This window comes from Lynx rufus, unplaced genomic scaffold (genome assembly GCF_022079265.1).
Source record: "Lynx rufus isolate CCGP_SWC_20201006 ecotype Redwood Valley unplaced genomic scaffold, mLynRuf1.p SCAF_5, whole genome shotgun sequence".
Taxonomy (NCBI): Eukaryota; Metazoa; Chordata; class Mammalia; order Carnivora; family Felidae; genus Lynx; species Lynx rufus.
In genome coordinates, this window is record NW_025814867.1 from 46,997,069 (window position 1) to 47,011,260 (window position 14,192).

The window sequence follows — 14,192 nt, forward strand, 5'->3', positions numbered from 1 at the left end:
ACTCTAAACTCTAATCTCACTGGGAGATTAGGCTCCCTTACTGGGGTCTAATTACCAGGATTCAGGACCCCCTTCTCACATCTTCTCTTCCCTCCCATCCCCCCCTCCCCCCACCCAAGGTGAGGGCCTGTGCCATCCAGTAGGGTAGATAAGATGCCCATTCTCCATTCTTCAGTCAGCACTGGTCACTGCTGGTATGATCATGGCCCATGCTTACAAGGTCTCAGCAAGCTACACACTCCAAGGTTCCTGTGACTGCCTCGGGTCCAGGCATGCTTGCCTGAGCTCCTTAGCCTCATAAGCAGCATACGCTCCCTTGGCAGCCTGTGCCCATGGAGCTATGGTGGAAGAATAGACTACATACCCAACTACTCACGGACCCTGCAGACTCCCTGCCTCTTTCCTCTCCCTTCTCCCTCACCATTTTTGCCTGCTTTCTACCCTCAGAAGCACACCTCTCTTCCCTCTTCCTAGCATATTGCCCTCAGTGTGGGCTGATGGTTTTTTTAAAAACCTAAAAATAAGTTTGCTTTAAGCAACTTTGGCTTTGGCTTGTGTTGCAACTTACCAGACATAAAGAAACAGAAGGCCAGGAAATTTTCCTGGAGGGGGAGGAGTGAGAAGGGAGGTGGCAGGGGATGGGGGTGTTTTTACAGAAAAAAAAAAAACAAAAACAAAAATTCCCAGCTTGTCACTTTTATTATAATTAATGAAATTAATGCAGTTTACTTTCATCTTAGCATAGGATTTTAAATCAGGCTTGGAAGTTTAAATCCAGATCCACCACAAGTTATAATCTCTGTATCCCTTTTATTTTTCACCTATAAAATGTAGATAATGTGATTATTTCATAAGGTTACATTTAAATGAGTTTTAAACATAGTTTCATAAAACATTCTCTTAAAGCACTATCATAGGCAGGTCTAAGCGTTTAGGATAAAGCCTGGAAAGTAGTAGGCACTAGGTTTTATTTGTCATTTCTTAAATTCAGTACTGCAATAGAATAGAATTCAAAACATCAGATAGAAATAAACTGAAGCTGTTGCTGTTTCAGATATCAATTTCGAAAATAATTTCAATTGATTGTGAACTTTTAGTCCCAAATGATACAAGTTTTAGAAGATCTTAAATCAGCCTAATACTGCTAATCAGTAGGCTTGAATTACCACATCCAAGTTCAGACCTCCAACCAAATATCCATTATCACTTTCTCTCTCTTCTACTTCTTGCCCTTCTCCTTGAAGTAGTTTTAACTGTGCATACAACGCATTTGCAAATTACCTTCCTACTTGTTTTTCCTGCATCTTCAAATAGGAACGCACTCCTCAGAAACACTTCATTCTGCTATGCAAATATCTTCATAGGGGAAATTTGAAATTGACAAATGCATTCACTGAAACATTTCCTTGTGTTGAAAATTAAGGGAAAAAATTTCAATTGGCTATTTGTGCATCATTATTAGTAAATCAACCCATTGTTGTAAAGATGGATATTATGGTCATTTCAAAGTGATTTTTGGTCTCGGTAAGTGGGTCCTACAGCATAATGTCTTTGTTTTTGTGAATTATTGCACCTGGCTAGTATTTTCATTGCTGCCTTATGTTTATTTGCTGCAAATCCCTCTCAAAACTGTGTGCACTGGTTATAATGGTAATGAGGAAGATAATTCAAACTAAAATTCCAATCATAGAAGCTTTAGGCTTTTAGACAGATAGGATGGTTAATTCATTTTCCGCATGTGCAGGCTAAATTATGTATGGGATGAAATATAATAGGCAAATTACAGCATAATAATGAATGGTAAATTGAAAACCTACTACCCATACAGTATTTAAACCGGCTTTCCTATTCCTTGAATACCACATTATTGCTTTTCCTTCATCTTTTCATCCTCTCTTTCCCAGTCAGTCCTCTTGCCCCACCTTGAGAGGATAACGATTTCACAGGATCTAGACCCAGGATTAAATTTCGCTTGCTCTACTGTCTCACATTAACGTCTTTGTTATTAGTGGTCTGTTTTTGTTCTTCTCTTTCCCAAGTCTGACTCTGTAGTAGTTGCAAATGATAGAGATCTTCAAGCATCTTAACAAATGACTGTCAGGGTAATATTATGCCACCTGGGCGGATGCCTCCCTAGCTCCATTACCAAGTTTAATCACTGATCATTGTGCCCACAGTCTAATTGTGATAACAGACTAATTGCAGCTGTTCCAGGGACGCCAGTTCAGTAATCCTTGTTTCTCAATGGCAGCTTTGTTTTGTAGGGCCATCTCTGACAAGACTCAATTGGCAGATATTTGTCTAACAAATGTTCATCCCAGATGCTGCTAGTGTTTAAATAGGATGTGCCAAGATTTAGATAGAAATATAAAATCATTTGATATTTTAAAACCTAGAAATCTAAAATAATCTCATAGAAAGAACAGTAGTTCTTTATGTGGGAAAGTGCCCTGTACTCGGTAAAAAGAAAAAAACATAAAATTGTATGTTGCAATGTTTATATGTAAAAGAGAACAGGTACTACATACATAATATTTTAGCATCATGGTTGAACATTGAAAAAACATCAATGCCAACACCCCATGTGTAATATATACATACATATATATATAATTAATTTTTTTTTCTATGTGAAATATTTGAGAGCATTTGCTATTCCAAGACGTCCTGAAGGTCTAAACCAGCAGTGAAAACCAGTCTGTTTCCCCAGATCCCTGTTAATTAAACCAATTCAGGACCTAAAAGTATATCCTCTCTAAATGTTTGCCTACATTTAAATTCCAAACAAAGGCCATGCAGAAGTTTCACTTTCTCTTTATGCATAATTTATTTCTTGGTATCCTTCCAAATAAAATTCCTGTATGGATGGATGATCATAACCCCTTCCATGTCTGTGTGGTTGCTGCTACAGTGAACAGAGAAATAAAAACCAAGGGAATGAAAATGAATGTTTTGGTTTTATTACATTGTTAAGCCAGTTTTGTGCATTGGATTACCTACCATTTTAATAATAAGTAATTTCTCTAATTATTTAACATGTGCTCAATATAAGGAAAATGTTAATACATTCATATGTTAAAGTCAGAAATAGCAAAGCCGCCAGATGGCTAGTAACCAGATTAAAACAAAACAAATTACAATATTATTTTTAAAAGAATTAGGCGAGTTTAAACTTTTCCCAAAATACTTTTACTTATAGGCAGCAATCAGGAGAAACAAAGTGTACCAGCACACAGTTAAACTGGCTTTTATTCTTCACTTGAGACTAGTTCTAATTGATCACTGTGCTATTGTATGATTTGATTGTGCTGACAGTTACATGCCACTGTTCCCATAATAACAATTTTTCTTCTTTGTTCAAATGAATTTCCTAATTACACGTGTGATGGGATGTTTTAATTCTTTTCCCTTTTCAAATCCACCTTCCTGTTGCAATGCATGATGGGCAGGCTCAATATTGTGCATGACACCCGCTACAAGTGTTGGTAGGTGCCAGCTTTGTTTCTTGATTATCTTAAACCTATGGTGCACCTCACAGCCCCTCAAAATCCACTGCTAAGTTTAACTTGTATCTATTGGGCAAGTCCATTTCCCTTTTACTAACACCTGTCAATTAAATGCCATTTTCTATTTAATTGACATGGACTCACATAAATGTTTTCTTTACACACAAGTTTCCTTTAGTCACCTTTGGTGGATTTTGATTGGACTATGAGTTCTGGTGTGTAAAAAAAAAAAACTATATCATAAAAGTAATATATTGTATATTTTTATAATAATAAATAAGAAAAAAATACTTTCATTCAAACAGATAACTGTATATATGAAGTAAATACCTGTATTTTGACTTAGATTTTGAATGTCTGACTGTGAACACTATATAAAATTCTTGTTTTTGACGTAGCAAATTAAGCCTGTTTGTGTCAATTTTCTTGATTTGATGGTAACAAGCTTTTTTTCCCCTTTTTTTTCTCTTTCATCTCCCTTCCCCTTCTCTCCTTGGAATGTTGTCCTGCTTTGCGCTGTGATTGCATGTCACTCGCTGGTGATGATGTCCCGTCACATGGCTTATTGCTGTGATAAATACCATGCCCAATTATCTCCTCCATGTTGCCATGGTTTCCATATTGCTACACTCTTCTGTATGTTTGCTTATATGATTTTCCCTCCGAAAGTTCCCATGGTGCACGGTGCTACGCCAGCCACTGTGTCCGCAGCAACAACATCTGCCACAAGTGTTCCCTTCGCTGCAACAGCCACAGCCAACCAGGTTTGCTAATTTACAGCTTTGTTTCTTAAAAACCAACTCTAATAGGGCTCAATCCAACAGCCCTTACGCACGTGGCTTTCCCATTGAGGTCAGTGGGAATCGTGTGTACGTGAGGGCTGTAGAGGGTGCTTTAATAGCATGGGGTTTCAAAGATACCTCTTGTTGGCCTACACATTCTCTCTATGATGAGCAGCAGAATGCTTTTATGCCATTTATAAGTGCTCCAAAGTTGTCGCGGCTCCATTTCTAAAGCTACTAAAATGATATTTACACAAGCAATTCTCATTTGGTCTCAATCATTCAGGTGTTTTGACCAATCAAAACTGCAGGCGATTTTAAGGTTTTTATGATAAACATTTGGTATGTACAATTTCTTAGTTCTTTCCTAAATTCTTAATAAAAAGCGAGATGTTTAAATATGTTATAGATGCCACAAATGACCACTCTTGTAAATAGAGTTTTTATAAATTCATTATAGTTTTGTTTGATAAGCAGATTGTATATTAAAAATAAATTGGTGTCCAAGGTTTGATTCTCACTGCTTTAAATGAAAAGCAAACACAGAAACAAAAACCCTAAGTGCTCATATTTCTATAGTTACCCAGCATAGATTTTAGAGAGTTATGAAGGGAAAAAAGATATCAAATACGGTAAATTGAGTCATTCTGGGTTCCATAGAAATTTTTGGAGTAACAATTTCACAGATGACTCTTAAGTAAATGGGATCTGTTTCAGAAATTTGAATTTTACAATGTGCAAGAATGACTATTTAAAGAAAATGATTATTAAAATATTTAATATTTAAAAATCGACATTGATTCAGCCAACATTCTCTGATCCTATTTTTAATTATATTCTGGAAAATAATGGTTGAATCAAAGTCAAATTTATGTAAAGTGGGTTTTGGCCTTAATGGATAAGTATGTTTGTTATGAAAGCAAAGTTCAGTAAGGTTAATAGCATGTGAAGACATTTGGAGCCAAATCAAAGTTCAGATAACCCACAGACTAAGGTTAAATGTAGCCAAATGACGTGAAAGAATCACTATGAGATGAGAATCAGTGTATTGCCCCTTGGGAAGAGAAGGCCAGTTAAGCGCCATCTGACTTTGTAGATATTGCTGTGAGAAGTAACCACCCTTGTCTCCACAGTACATCATGTACTGTTGAAGAACTGCAAGCTATTAGTGTAGCCATTAAAAACTTTCATAAGCAGCATGCCAAAATGGATGTATTTTAAAGTTTCAGACAAGCTTTAAACATTTCTTGGCAAAGAACCATTAGTTTTTCTGAAGCTTGTCAAAATAGCCCCAGATTTATGCTAACACATCAGACTCATTTACAAGAATACTAGATTGTGCATATGTGGCATGTTAGTAAGTAATCTATGGCAGAAATTTCTTAATGGATTCACCGTAATCCATTTATGAGGCAAATCAATGATGCTGAGCTCTCTGTGTACCATGTATGACGACAGAATTGCTGGTGTAAGCAGAACTATAGCAAAGCAAATTCCAACATGCCCTGGGCCACCTGGGTTGTAGGGGACACTTTACTTTTTGCATTGTGCTGTGACCATTTCATGCATAATCTTGGGTCTTCATACTGTTTTACAACCAAAAGAAAGAAAAGGGAAATGGATATATATATACACACATATATTATATCTACATATACATACATATGTATATGCCTACAGTATATTAGCAATGCTGGAAATAGCTGATGCCACAAAATGCAGCCTGCATGCATGCAGAAGTTTATAGCTGGCCCTTCATCTGCATCGATTGGTGTTGAAGGTCCTTGGTATGTTTCGACAGCCCCATCCTTGATGCTTCTACACTGTTGGGTGCAACATCCTGTCCTGCAGCAGCAGGAAAAATGGTATGAGAAGCTTCATTATGCTTGGAGCACATTTTCGTGCCATTTGCCAATGCTGTAAAATTGTGTAAAGATGTCAGCTGAGAAATGGAAATAAAATAGAGACATATTCATTTACACTCCAGACTGTGGATTGTAATATGTTGCATTAGTCTAGGACATCTAAATTGAAAGAACAACAAAATGCCTTCATGTATGTGATTTCACTCTTCTCCCATCAACCTTGGTGAGGTGGGACTAGTGCCATTTTATAGATGAAGAAACTTAGCCATGGAGTAATTAAGTGCTTGGCTCAAATTTACACCACCAGGAAATGGATGCACTAGCGTGAGAACCTGTGCTTGCAGTCCTTGGACTGGCTCAGTCTACCGCACTGCCTCTCCCAGGTTAGCAGCAAAAATTCTGGCATGGAGGAGAGTCAGGCTACAAATTGGAAGTTCATAGCTTTGGGGAACATTGAAATAAGTCACCTCTATATTGATTTCTTATTGTATTGTCTCTCAAGTGTTTTAAAGCTCTTGCCCATTTATAATACAGTCAAATGTGCAATCAGGATTCAGGACTATGTTCCAAAGTAAACTTAAGCTCTTATCTGGTTCTTTTGAAATACTCTCTTAAAATTCTTAACTGGTACGTTTAATTTGGGGGAAAAAAAAAAGTTAGAAACCATAAGTTGAACGAAAATGTTAGAAATTGGTTGCACAAAAATAGGCATTTTCTACTTTGATTTATGGGTTAGTAAATAACTGAAACCACAGGTGTGTGTGTGTGTAGGCCAACAAAAAGGGCTTCTTTCAATTACTGCTGTGCATGAATTTTGGATAGTTTTACTTCTCTTACTTCCTAAAAACTGATAACATTTATAGAATAGTATTTAACACAAAGATTTTTAAAAATGAGTTGCTCCTTTGACATTAAGTTTACATTAACTTACTGTTATGTTGGCCAGATAAGGACTGTCACCTCACAGCTGAATTTCACTTTTCTTAAAAAAAAAAATTAATATTAAAATGTTTTCATCTCTTGGTTGTTGGCTTGCTTGCATGGATCATTCATTAAATAATTTTTTATTTGCTAGATACCCATAATATCTGCCGAACATCTGACTAGCCACAAGTATGTTACCCAGATGTAGAATTTTCATCACTAAACAGTAAGTTCCTTCTGTAATATATAGTGTGTATTTGTAGTGTTTTTTTGAGCTACCATTTGTATGATGTACTTCAGGAAGTTTTGCAGAATTTCAGAGAAAATATTTATATGTTTTCTTTTATTTTTATTATTTTTAAATTGAACGTCATCAAATATTTATTGAACAGCTGCCTTGTGACTGGCACAGTTCTAGAAGTAGAATGTACAAGCAAATTAAAGCTTAGACGAATGAGTACATTTATAACCGAGAGTATGCTTCAGTGCTGAAGGTTTTGAGAGGAGGTAAGAAAGGTCTCCCGTTTTTATCTTAGGTGGGTTGTAAGGAATATTATTATAAAAATTTATAATATATGTTAATATCACTTACGTGTATGTAATTCTTAAGGAAAATAAGTTTTGTTTTTGTTTCATATTAGAAATAAACACAAACGTGAAGAAAAAATATGACTTAAAACTAGTATAGATCAGGGGTTGGCAGACTTTCCTGAAAAGACCAGACAGTAAATATTTGTGGTTGCATGGGCTATATAAGGCTTCTATTGTCACTCATTTCTGTTGTAGCTACTCAGCTCTGTCACTCTAGCATGAGAGCACCTGGAGACAATATGTAAATGAAATGGTGTGACTGTGTCTCAGTAAAACTCTATTTACACAATTAGGTGGCAGGTCTGATTGGCTCACGGCTAGTAGTTTGCTGAGCTCCAGTGTAGGTCATCATTTGTTTTATTTTTTAATGTTTTGCTAAATCCTATATGTGAGAACACGTACCCACTTCACCTCATGATTCACCGCACACGGGGTTATTCAGATATAAAGAGTCGGGCTTTAAATCAATGTATACACACACTCACATACATACATATGCATACATCCACATATCCAACTTTAGGTACTTCAAAGTAGTCAACCTTAGAAGATTGTATAATTCTGAAAATGTCATTGTTGAAAAATAATTTGAAAGTCTTGTCATTTTCCTTCAAGCACCTTGACTTAGACACTTGGGAAAGGTGGCCATTTTTCATCCTCAGAGGCTATGCTTTATTCAGTATGTACACATTCAAGCTATCATATATGCTCAGGATATTTGTTTCATGTTTATAGTTTTATATTTAAAACGAGCCTCTGTATTTGAAACTGAATCTCGTAAATAAGATGGGTGATCCTTCTTGCTGCTTCCTTTCAATAACACATTTGCAAATGATTTTTTGGTGCTATGTGTTACCGTGTGTTACCGTGCCAATGAGATAAAGATGAACAGACAAGAGATAAAGGTGTTAATTTCTGCGCACTCTAATAAAATGAGAGGTTTGAACAAATTTCTCTTGGAGCAAAGATGAAGGAACAACTTTTTCCAACAGAGTCAGAAAATAGTGACTTGGGGCAGTGAGGGCTGCGCTCAAGAGAAGGGAGGAGTAAGGGCCTTTCAGAAGGGACTGTGAGTGTGTCAAGTGAGGAGACGGTGGCAGAGAACCAGTTCTGAGACCCTTGCGATAATAATCTATAGCAAGAGCTGGACAAAGGCTGAGCCCATGCAGGACAAGAGGATAGACAAAATTTGAGAGCAGTCCAGGAAGTAGTACCAAAGACATGCTACAATCACAGATTAAATTCTTGAAAGTGATTTTTGTCTATTTCATAAGCTTTCTCAATTATCTGGTAATAAATTCTCCTGAACAGGAGTCACATTTTTCAATAAGCACATTCCTTTTAATATGTAGGTTTGGATGAAAAGTTCTCCTTTTCACAGATTCTAAAACCCTGCTTCAAGCTTTTGTAGTCAATTGGGTATGTTTGGTGTGTATATAACTATGTTCTATTTCTGAGCGATAATCCAGGTTGAAAACAAATGATACCAAACGGCTGTAAATTCATCAATTAGCAAACCAGTGGACTTACGTGTATTGCATCTTAGGCTCTTAATGTTCTGTTTAACAACTGATTGCCCATTTTCATGCGTAGTTGCAATAATTAAACTGCTTTTTGAGTGGAGCAAAATGGTGACTTCTTTCATGCTTGAGGTTGTACTGTAAAGCATACGTTTAATATGTAAAGATTCTCTGATGAGAACAAAGTTCATGTAAAAACTGAAACTATTAATTCACAAGTACATTGTGATATCTGTTCCACCTTAATTTGTCAGGAACATAAGGGATTTTTCTTTCCCTTGGCTTTAGGGGAAAAAAAAAACTCCAAACTTTAAATTAACCAAAACAGTTATTTACAGTATAAATTTTTTCCAAACATATGCTATGCTAATCAAGCGCCCATATATGGTGAGTCATGTTTAATAGGACTTACTGTAGCGTGGATTTTAATTTTGTGGGGCCAAACCAGTATTCTTGCAACCCATTAACCTACAGGAGAGAGGAATTAAAGTGAGCTTAAATGCTGCCCCACAATGATAGTGCTAAAAAAGAGCTCTACTATATTATGCCCCTTGATTCTGCAAACATATTTTATACTTTTAGCTTAGTATGGGGTAATATTTGAGCAGAGCCCATAATTTTATTAGGCTGTGCATGTCATTTTATTGTCATAGAGTTGTAAATTTAGGTCCACTTGTACTTGGGGAGTGGTTTTTGTTTCTATATGAAGATGTAACAACATATGTGTATTTTACTCTTTAAACCAAGCAATACGGTTTTCAGATGAAGTAGTTACTGGAAATTGCCTTGTTTTAACCAACATCTTCTCTTTTTAGACTTTCTCTCTGTTTTAACCAAGATTGTCTCTTTTTCCCTTGTAGATCATACTAAAGAGGAAAGGACAGTGTGCTTGGTTAGCGTAAAGGACGAGGTCATTAGCCATATTGTAAATACCGTCAAGCAACACACACAAAAACCCCTCAGCCACAAGACATCCACATATTGCATGTTAACCAGAAGAAGAGACAACATGGAAATCCACTGCACACTGTTGCCTATACACTTTGTACATTTAATTGATATTTGTGCTGAGGTGATATTCCTGTCTGAAAGAAGAACAACATTGTCTTTCTTTTCTAGCACAGAGTTCTGCATTAAAAGATGCATACCTAATTAGTTTCCTATATATTCATGCCATCTTGAAAAGACAGACTATGGTGTAACCATGATTCTATTATGTATTGGTACGTCTGTAGACCAAGGTATAATTTTTTAAAAATAAGTTTATTTCTTTCAAGGTTTACAAATAACAAAGGTGCACCTTGTATTTAAAATCGCCATTATAGACGAGAGCGTGCATGCACAGTCATTTTTGTTTAAGAGTAATATTTTTAATGTAATAGATTTTAAGATGTGGTGAGGGAGGGATCTGACAGAGATGAATGTGCCAAGCAAAACCACAACTGTGTATCTTTTAAAGCACATCATGGCTTTAAGTACCATGTTGTTAAGGATTCTCATGAAGTGCCATAGACTGTACATCAAATTAGAGTATTATTTCTTCAGTGTTATTGTTTTCAGAGCCACATTTTGTTGCTTATTTGCTAGTACTAATCAGTCAAAGGGCACCATTCTTTTTTCCTTTTTTTTTTTTTTTTTTTTTTTTTGGAAACCAAAGCTGTCTCAGAAATGGCCAATTTAACTCTACAGTAACAATAGACAGCACAACACAAACTCTCTCAATACCGATAAACTCACACATACTGGAGATATATATAATAGATATATATATAAAATTATTTTAATGCATTGTAGTGTAATATTTATGCATACTATACTGTGTAACATGTTATTCAAAAGGGATATGCCATTTCTGAGACACGATAACAAAAAAAATGTTTGAGGAAATTATTTTGCTTCTATTTATAGCTCTGTCAAAAGTCAAACGACTATAAATGCTTTGCAAAAATGGTTTCACATTTGCTTAAATGCTTCACCACAGTCACGTTTAAAATAGTGACTCTAAACAAAGAAGAAAGCAGCACTGTCATCAGATGCATGATAAACCAAAATATGAAAATGGGAAATGTTTAATTAACCTAGTAATTGGGTGGGTTAAGTACATGGGTGAATTTTATATGTGATTTGTTTTGTTTTGTTTTGTTCAGATTAACTGCTTATAGCCTTAGAAAGCCTTTTACAAAATTAAAAAAAAATAGATGTGCATTCAGTTTTTAAGAATGGATTCATCCAAAGGAATTCCTTTTTTGTGGTTTGGATGTTGCAGCTTGTAAAGGATATTTTTGCTCTGATTGGCAGTTCTAAAAATTGCTGACGTCGGGGCCAGGTCACTGGTAGTTATAGTGTGGAATGGGAGAAGCGAAAGTTCAGTTATAGAACTTTCCATACTTCCAAGTTTACTGCAAGTTTTTATGCTTGAGAGAGATGCTTTCTAATATAAGACTGATGTGTTGATTTTACTGATTGTACTGTACATCTATTAAAGCCTTAGATTATTACATTACGGGTTGGAACCCATACCAATGTAATTTCAATCATGTTAAGAGAGTAATGGTGACTTCACATGTTATTGTAGTTAGTTACATTATAGAATATTACTTATTTTTCTTGTTAAAATGTAGTTTTTCATTTCCTACATTTATTAGATTTCATTTTCTATTAACAATTGAATACCATTTCAGTTTATAGACTCTTGTTTTATTAGATTTTACCGATGAATTTTTCAAAATACAAAAAAAAATTAAAGTAGTTTTTCCTTCATAACATACTCAGTTTTGAATTACATGTAGTGTCATACGAATATTCGTATTATTGTTAACTAAATGATTTATATTTTACTGATTTAATATTAAAGTGTAAGAATGTCAGTCATTGTTAGTTCTTGTCTAGTTTTCATTAAAAGAACAAAGATCTTTTATATGGATATCTTATAAATATATAATCATTGCTAAGTAAGAAGTTAAGTTGTTGCTATCGCAACAATCCTGGCAGACAATTGAGTAATATTTTGATGATTTATTTTGTTTGTAATTAGTTATTATAAGAAGATCTAGATCCTAGATATTAGAATAAAATTTATTTTCTACTGTATCCATTTCAAATGTTAAAGTATTGTTTAATATTTTTGAAATCCCTGAATATCAGGCCTTGTTATAAATAAGCTGCATAATCAATAAATAGAACAAGGGACTTTTTTGTTGATAATCCAAATACTCAAAGTTTACGTAATGAGAATTATAGCGTGTGTGCAAACTCTTGAGGGTTGATTATGCTGCAATTTAGCATGTTGGAACGTCTAGAGAGAAGGTTGACTTTTTGCACTTCTGTATATAGTCAAAAGAGAGAAACCTGTATAATAGTAAGATCTTATTTTGAATAAAAACGTCTATAATTACAAGGAGTTTTGTTAAGGCTAATAAAATGACAGACTGAGCAAAATTGCTTGCAAAAGTGGCACAGAGTTAGCACTCCATACCCCTTCAAACATGTTGCTTTGCTTTATTGTGGACAGCTTGTAGTTTGCCAGGATTTTTTCAGCTGGAAAGATATGCCATCCTTCCGAGATCTCATGACTGACAAAAACTCCATTGGGCCAAATCTGCCTGAAGATCATTACCAAAAATAGCAGGTACTTCAACCATTAAGGTGAAATCATGGATCAAATATTCCTTACATTTTTCAAAACTACTGCATGTTTAAAACTTCAACGAAAAAAAAAAAGAGAAAGAACTATACTAAGGACATATATTATACAAATCAGTTTCTGCCAATTTCAGTGGTTTATTGTTCACAAAAAAAAAAAAAATCTTCAAAACAAGTATTGACTCTCACAAAATTTAAACCGTAAACAGGCAAACCAAACAGCACACCGTAGCTATAGTTGTTATGTGATTGTTTTTTAATTGCCGTAGGATCCTGTTCTTTCAGCAGGTGAAAAAACAAAACGCAGTTCAAATTTCACGGTTTTAATTTTCAACTCAGAAGCACTCAGAAAAGCAAATGTGATCATGGGCACTTGTTTAATGAATTCGTGTATCCAGCCTTCACTCCCGCTGGCTGCACTTCTCAGCAACCCTACCGCTTTCATCTGCTGAAAGGACAGATGTGCTTGGTTTTACTATTATGTAATCACAACTTACTTTCTGCTTGTAGTTGCTTAAAATTATGTATTTTGTCTTGGGCTGCAATTTGTTTTATGCTTATTTTATTATTACTGCAGTAGTTGACTTTGCTGTATGGAAAAATAAAGTGAAATTGCCCTAATAAAACTTCTCTTTCTTAAGTATATTTGTGTATCTGAGACTGAAGAGTAAATTATTTGTGCGCGTTTCGAGTATTCATGCCTGTCTGTCTTAAGGAACGTACCGTTACGAAAATTCATTATCTGGTTTTAACTGATTGCAAGGAAGGCACTCACTATTCTTCTCACTAACTGTCCTTTGATACCAAGTTTGAGAATCTCAATTGTGATGCATCGCCCTGTATTTTCTGAAACGTCTTGCCCTCTCTTACCTTGACACTTCGAGTGCTTGCTGTTGGATACTATTTTGAGTATAGAGGAGGAAAACCATAAGGGAGGAAAAAAAATCTCTTACCAGTTCTAGAGCGCTATTAAAGAAATTCTCTTTGGCTTCTTCGGGAGGCTAGGGCTGGAAATCAGGCATTCTAAGTGAATATTTCAGTAATGAAATAATGATGGCATTTGATTCAGCGGGATAAAAGAGGTTACACATAGGCAGCTGAGCCAGGCCATGCCATAACGCGTGCGTGCGCGTGCGTGCGTGCGTGTGTGTGTGTGTGTGTGTGTGTGAATTTTGTAAATGAGAAGTTAAAAATTTGGCTACAGTGAGGTCTGGCATCCCATACAGCTTCCCATTTTGCAGTTTCCACAAATAGCCAGTGAAAGCCAAATTTCCAAAGTGAAGAAATTAACTCCTTTGTTCCTTTAGTGCTGCTTTATGTGACGGTGCTACACTCCATACTGGGTCAAAGCCTGCAAATTTT

The 14,192-nt window shown here is 35.5% G+C and overlaps 1 protein-coding gene across 12 annotated transcripts in view; it reads left to right on the forward strand.

Moving 5' to 3' along the window:
* The window catches only part of MBNL1 (muscleblind like splicing regulator 1), a 205,015-nt gene extending 191,540 nt beyond the window's left edge, over positions 1-13,475 (forward strand). For 6 of the 12 annotated variants that reach the window (XM_047099749.1, XM_047099747.1, XM_047099755.1 and 3 more), the window contains 4 exons: positions 3,450-3,485; positions 4,176-4,270; positions 7,229-7,303; positions 10,049-13,475. In XM_047099749.1, the coding sequence (XP_046955705.1) occupies positions 3,450-3,485; positions 4,176-4,270; positions 7,229-7,285 (188 nt within the window). In that variant the 3' untranslated portion in view covers positions 7,286-7,303; positions 10,049-13,475. Of the gene's footprint in view, positions 1-3,449; positions 3,486-4,175; positions 4,271-5,968; positions 6,048-6,089; positions 6,154-7,228; positions 7,304-10,048 lie in introns of those variants that run through there. The other 6 variants (XM_047099752.1, XM_047099756.1, XM_047099754.1 and 3 more) reach the window with 3 other exon arrangements.
* The last annotated feature ends 717 nt before the right edge of the window (positions 13,476-14,192 follow it).